The sequence below is a fragment of the Protobothrops mucrosquamatus genome, unplaced genomic scaffold (assembly GCF_001527695.2).
Source record: "Protobothrops mucrosquamatus isolate PMUCROS unplaced genomic scaffold, P.Mucros_1.0 scaffold13, whole genome shotgun sequence".
Classification (NCBI taxonomy): Eukaryota; Metazoa; Chordata; class Lepidosauria; order Squamata; family Viperidae; genus Protobothrops; species Protobothrops mucrosquamatus.
In genome coordinates this window covers 472,074-478,196 of record NW_015386400.1, presented here as the reverse complement: position 1 = coordinate 478,196, position 6,123 = coordinate 472,074, and the positions used below count along the sequence as shown (strand labels likewise).

The 6,123-nt window shown below is 37.8% G+C and overlaps 1 protein-coding gene across 1 annotated transcript; it reads right to left on the bottom strand.

Annotated features, from left to right (window-relative positions):
• Positions 1–1,978: 1,978 nt before the first annotated feature.
• THNSL1 (threonine synthase like 1) lies at positions 1,979–4,195 on the bottom strand. Its single transcript, XM_015810669.2, has one exon. The coding sequence runs from the start codon at positions 4,164–4,166 to the stop codon at positions 2,004–2,006; it is 2,163 nt and encodes a 720-aa protein (XP_015666155.2). The 5' UTR covers positions 4,167–4,195; the 3' UTR covers positions 1,979–2,003.
• Positions 4,196–6,123: the final 1,928 nt, after the last annotated feature.

Below are 6,123 nucleotides of genomic sequence, written 5' to 3'. Positions count from 1 at the left end.
TATATATATATAAACACACACACACACACATACATAGACATATACATTTAATATATATATATATATTTTACAGAAATAAAAATACCCAAGTATTTGTTATTAAGAACTTGTTACCTGCCACATTTGGTTAAACATAATTGATTTTATTATGTTAATTAAATAAAAGTTTACTTAATTACCTAGATGCATTTCTGGTAATGCAATGGTGTGAGAAGATGTATCCAATAAATTTGAACTCCACAGAACTTAGAGGATTGTGGTAGTTGGCAACTTTTTACAAAACTGCTTGCTTTGTAAGTACACCTAATACAATAGGTAAACTTCTCAAGGACTGCTCTTTTTAGTGAATGTTCAAAGTTAAAACAGTGGGGGAAAATAAATAGCTTTACCATCAGTCCTCACATTTACAACCATTGCAGCATCCCAATCAAATGATCACCATTTCATGGTGATCAAAGTCCCCACTGTCACATGATCATGAGATCACTAACCAGCTTCCAACGAACAGTCAATGGAGGAGCCAGCAGTAAAATCGCAATGATGTCCTACTTAACAATCCTTGGTGACTCGCTTAATGACCAAATGGAAAATGATATCGTAAACTGGTCGCAGTTATGTGGTGTGACTTAGCAACTGCATCACTTAGCAACAGTTTCCCGTTTCAATTGTGGTCACTAAGAGAGGACTATCTGTACTGCAGCACTTCTTTATATGAAGGTCAGTTAGCATATGATGTGAAAATCCTTCATTTGTCACCAGGAAGAACTGCTGCCTGCTAACACAATGTCGAGTTAAGATCCTATGTTCCTAATATCTTGATGTAATTTTGCAGATTTATGAGGTTATGTTTGAAGAATGGCAGTTGGGATCACACTTCTCACTGAATCTTGCTGGGGGTGAGGAAACACTGTTAATTCCCTTTAAAAAGCAACACATTAGCCCATCAGACTTTTGAACCATTTTGGAAATAGCAGAGTGGTGGCTAAAGGTGGAAACCAAAGCAATATGCCTCACACACCACATCCTCATGTGGCCTCTGGAGTTCTGAAAATGATACAAAAACTTCCTGTGATTATTAGAGGCTGCAGAGGCCACATGAGAATGTGGTATGCTCATGCATGGTCTCTGGATTCGTTACAAGTCATGCAATCTCTGAAAATCATGCTAGAATGGATCACATTCTCACACGATTTCAGAGGCTCCAGAGACCTCTTGCGCAATTTCGAGGGTCCAGAGGCCACGCTAGGACACACCACATTCTAACGTGGCCTCTGCAGGCTGAGAAAATTGAGCAAATAACAAGCTTTGCTATACGCTAGCAAAATTAAGCCAGTTTTTACATTAGCAGGATATGTGAATTCAACATTGTTACTTGAAAGATGTACTTTTTGTGTGAACTACACTATTATGACTTTTCCCATAAGCTAGGTTTGAAACAAAGTATGGCTAAATGCAATCCATGAATCCATCAGTATTTCTCAACGTCATCAACTTTAAGTTGCACGGACTTCCAATTCCCAGAATTTCCCAGTCAGCATGTTGGCTAGAAATTCTGGGAATTTAAGTCTGTTCATCTTAAACGTGTTAAGATTCAGAAACACTATGCCACAGATATAGAGATACAATGGTGAAATATCCATGCTTAGACCTCCATTTCTGAAAGATGAAATGGTAACCAGGAGAAAGCAGTTATGACTCTATCATTCTCTATTATTAATCTCACAACCCTCTTCATAATTCTCAAATGTGTTCTACGTAGTAATCCTCTCAGCAGGTCCTGAACAATATTTTCCATTCCGATTTCTTTTTCTTCCAAACAATTTCTCCTTTGGGAATATGACATCTTTTTTTTGTTATACTTGTTTTGTTTCTATTCTATTTGGCATTTGTCAATGTAAATATTCATTAAGTTAACTGCATCTCCTAAACATTTATTAAAATATACAGAGTAGAAAGAAAATCAAAAACAGGACACCTAGTCAGCACCACCAAGCATCTTGCAGTTAGAAAACCTTCATGAAGCGATTTTGTATTAAGCTTTCCACATGTTCCATAAGGACATTCACGTTAGCAGCACAAATCTCATACTTTGGTTTTTCATTCTTTCGCAACATCTCTAATAGGCCCCCATGGACTGGAGGCAAAGGGTTATATGAGTTTAACAATTGAAGCTGACTTAATGGAGTCTGTTTTATTTCCCCAATCCTCAGTGCCTGTAGAATAGCAGGTGCAAACTTGGAATAATGAGCAGTAGAAGAAATGATAACGGGGCAAGTTTTGTCTTGAAGTCGATCTGCAACCACTTTGGCAACAGCTGTGTGTGGATCCAGAATGTACCCTGTAGTGTTGAACACAGAGTGTATGGCACCCAGGCAGTCTTCCTCAGAGCACCAATCAGCTACTAAGTCCTGTTGAAGCTTTTGCAGGAGCTCTTCCTGCAACTGAAAGCGCTGCTGGTTTTCCAGACTGAGAAGTAACTGTGTCACCAGCTGCCCATCACCATTAGCAATCAGGTGTAAATAACGTTCAAGGTTGGAAGACTTCAAAATGTCTATTGCTGGCGACAAGCTTGGCATTAATTGCCTTCCTTGTAAATCATACAAGCCAGTTTTTAAAAATGAAGTCAAGACATTGTTTTGATTGGAAGCACAGATACATTTCCGAATGGGGATCCCCATGACTTTTGCATATATCGCAGCTAGTATGTTGCCAAAGTTACCTGTGGGAATGCAGACATCTATGGGGTTCCCAAATGAAATAACACCTTGTTCAATAAGGTTCAGATAAGCTGATGCATGATAAACCACCTGGGGAAGCAAGCGTGCCCAGTTGATAGAATTTGCAGCACTTAACGCTGTTCCATATTCCACTGTGAGAAAGCCAGTAAAATCTGAATTGGTAAACATTTGTTTGATGGCAGCCTGGCAAAAATCAAAATCAGCCTGGACCCCTATGGCTTTTGTGTTGGCTTCTTGGCAGCTGATCATGTGGAATTTCTGTATCTGGCTAACTCCATCATGAGGAAAGAATGTGATCACACCAATTCTTTGCTTATCAGTCTCTTTAAGTTGACCAAAGCCATTCAGAACTGCACTTCCTGTATCACCAGAAGTTGCTACCAAGATCAAGTAATTGCAGCTTTGGGGAATGCAGTATGCAAACAGATGGGGCAGTAACTGCAAAGCCAAATCTTTAAATGAAGCCGTTGGTCCATGAAACAGCTCCAAAAGAAACTGATTCCCTTGCAGATGTCTAACTGGGGCAATTTTAGAACACATAAAATTTTGTCCATATGCCATCTGAATCATTTCCCACAATTTGGAAGCAGGAATATCATCAGGATGTATGCACCTTTCTAATATAATCTGAGCTCTTTCGGTGTAAGTCGCTCCTAATAAATGCTGCCATTCTGCCCCAGTGAATTTTGGAAGTCCCAACTCAGGAACAAAGAGCCCACCATCTGGGGCCAGACCTTCAATAAGAACATCACTGAAATATTTTACAAAACTCCTTGATTTGTCCTCCTTAATGCCACGGGTGGAAATGAAGCATTCCAACTCAGAATTTTGATACCTCTTAACAGCATGAAGCACTTTGTCTGCTACATTCTCTGCTGTAATCCCATTTTCACAGAGAACACGGACATCATACCATTTTTGATAAAATTGTTTCCTGAACTGAATAATGTCTCTTAATGATGTTTCTTGACCCTGGCCGACAATATGATCTACCTTCATTAATTTCAAACGATCCATTATGCTTTCTGTGGGTACATCCAGATATACCACTATTGCATTTTTCTTCACGTGCTCCATGCTAGCAGCATTCATTGGGTTAGATCCGGAAAGGGACACTACACTTCCAGATGCTGAAAGGTTTAACAGGGCTTTTCCCTCTTCTTCTATAAACTGTTCATTCCCAATGCTCTTTAATTTTTCTGCCACACTCATATTCCAGGTTGGTTCAAGAACATCATCATCCACATCAATGAAACAAGAGTCCAGCTTTTGACCTAGTATTTTTCCTACTGTTGTTTTTCCAGCACCTGGAGGCCCCATCATGACAATATTCTTATTTCCAACAAGAGAGTGCATGAAGGTCCATGCCTTCCAGGTCATGGTGAAGCTTCTGGAGAAAAACAACTTCAAATAGAGATCAGAAACCATGCAGTGACATAGTAGCTTTGGATGACTATTCCAGCTTAGACGTAGCATCTTTTTCAGATTCTAATTCCACTAAAAGAAAAAATGCTTTAAAGGAAAGAATAAATACATACTTGAGTTACATTTGAAGTGATTGCTAGACATTTCTGACAGCTCATTTCCTATCTTAGAAAGGCCTGATTTTGAACAAGATCACACATAGTTTGAAATGTGATCAGTTCAGATTTCTTTGAATGACAAAGAGGTCAATCAGTTGATAGCTTTCTCTTTTTTGAAATCTGTCCAGAAAAACAAACATTCATATGCTGCAACATTTCTAGTCTGAAAAACAGCCACTCATGGCGGTCTTATATAAAAAAGATCTTTGTAAAAATTTATATATATGACATAGCTTAACTACTATCTTGGCTAAAACCCACCAGCAGAACAGAACAAAACTAGCAGCAATATTTTAAGTATTCGGATATATGTTCAAAAGCAACACTGACATCAGCAGATAATGTTTTCAAAATCAATAAAAACTCCTCTGTGGCTTCTAAACCACCTCTCCAAGCTAACTTTTTAGAAACTACATTATATACCATCACCTACATGGCACTGTAAACTATCCTCTCTCTTCACAATTGCTCTTGCCCATAGGGAAAGGTTATAACACACCCAGGACACCTTTAAAGCTAACTGTCATAGGTTGGCAAACCTACATAATGGGGCCATCAATCACAATAAAATATACAGAAACTTTTTCCTTTAAACAAAACCCAAAAATTCAAATCCCCCTTCTGCACAAAGTTACATTTAACAATGTTTTGGTGATTTTAATGAAATTTAATGTTCTTGATATATTAATACAAAACCCCTTAATATAACTTTTAGTTTTAAAATTAATCTGTAAGGCAAAGAATAATTTTGCTTAAATGAATGTGTCATCCCAACTTACCACTGGGTTTTTCTAGTAATCTTCTTTTTCAGATGACTGGCAATCTCATACACTCCCAACTGGTATCTGTGAATTGCTTTCATGCAGGAACCAATTACCTGTTGACTGTTTCACACTTCATCTAGATGAATCAGAATAAATGCCACATCAGCAAATGCTCTCCAGAGAGCATGAATTAACAAACATGGTGCAGGTCTCTCTAGCTCTGAAAAATGTCTGTGTTGCCAAGAGTGCATTCATGTTTGCTCAGGGAAATCAACAACTGCATCAGCATGAATTGCAAAACAAACAGCACAGGCTATTAAGCAACAATCAGGAAGCTAAATAACCCCATTTTACTTTCTTTGTTTTCAAATTAAAGGAAATAAATTCAGAAATAACACATTGCTGCATTTTTTAAACATGACTCTGCAGTTCTGTGAACCTGCAAGGTATATGGGCATGATTGTTTCTAGAGAGGACATCATGTTAGCTTTCTGCAGCAAATACAATGAAAAGGTTGCAGATCTTAAAAAATGATAAAATTTGTTTTTGCACTGGATTGTTCACATTTCCTTTCCCAAGGACAAAGAGAGAGAAATATTTGAAAGGGAAGATGCAATCTCAGTTTTTCATTCTAAGCCACCAGAGAAATATTTACAGCAGTGACTTTTTCACACTGGTATTAGTTACGGAGAGACAGAGGCATCTTGTGGCGAACCAGCTGCTCTCCAACAGCAGTCAATCTGCACCAATTCTACAAGAAACAGAAAAACACCATCCCTTTAAAATCTAGGGGAAGCAATTTCATAAAAATAAACAATAAAATAGCTAAAAATATTGCTCCTCTCTGCTTCATGAACTAAAATAGGTTATGGATTCTTCAAGACCATTACCACTGAAATTCCCCACTGCAATGGGTAGGTTTGTTTTTCACACTGTAAAACTCATTGAAATAAAAAAGAAATAATTTCAGTTTTGTTCATGCAAAATATTTTGAAATTATTTACTGCTTCAGAAATCATGGACAAATCATTAAGTGTC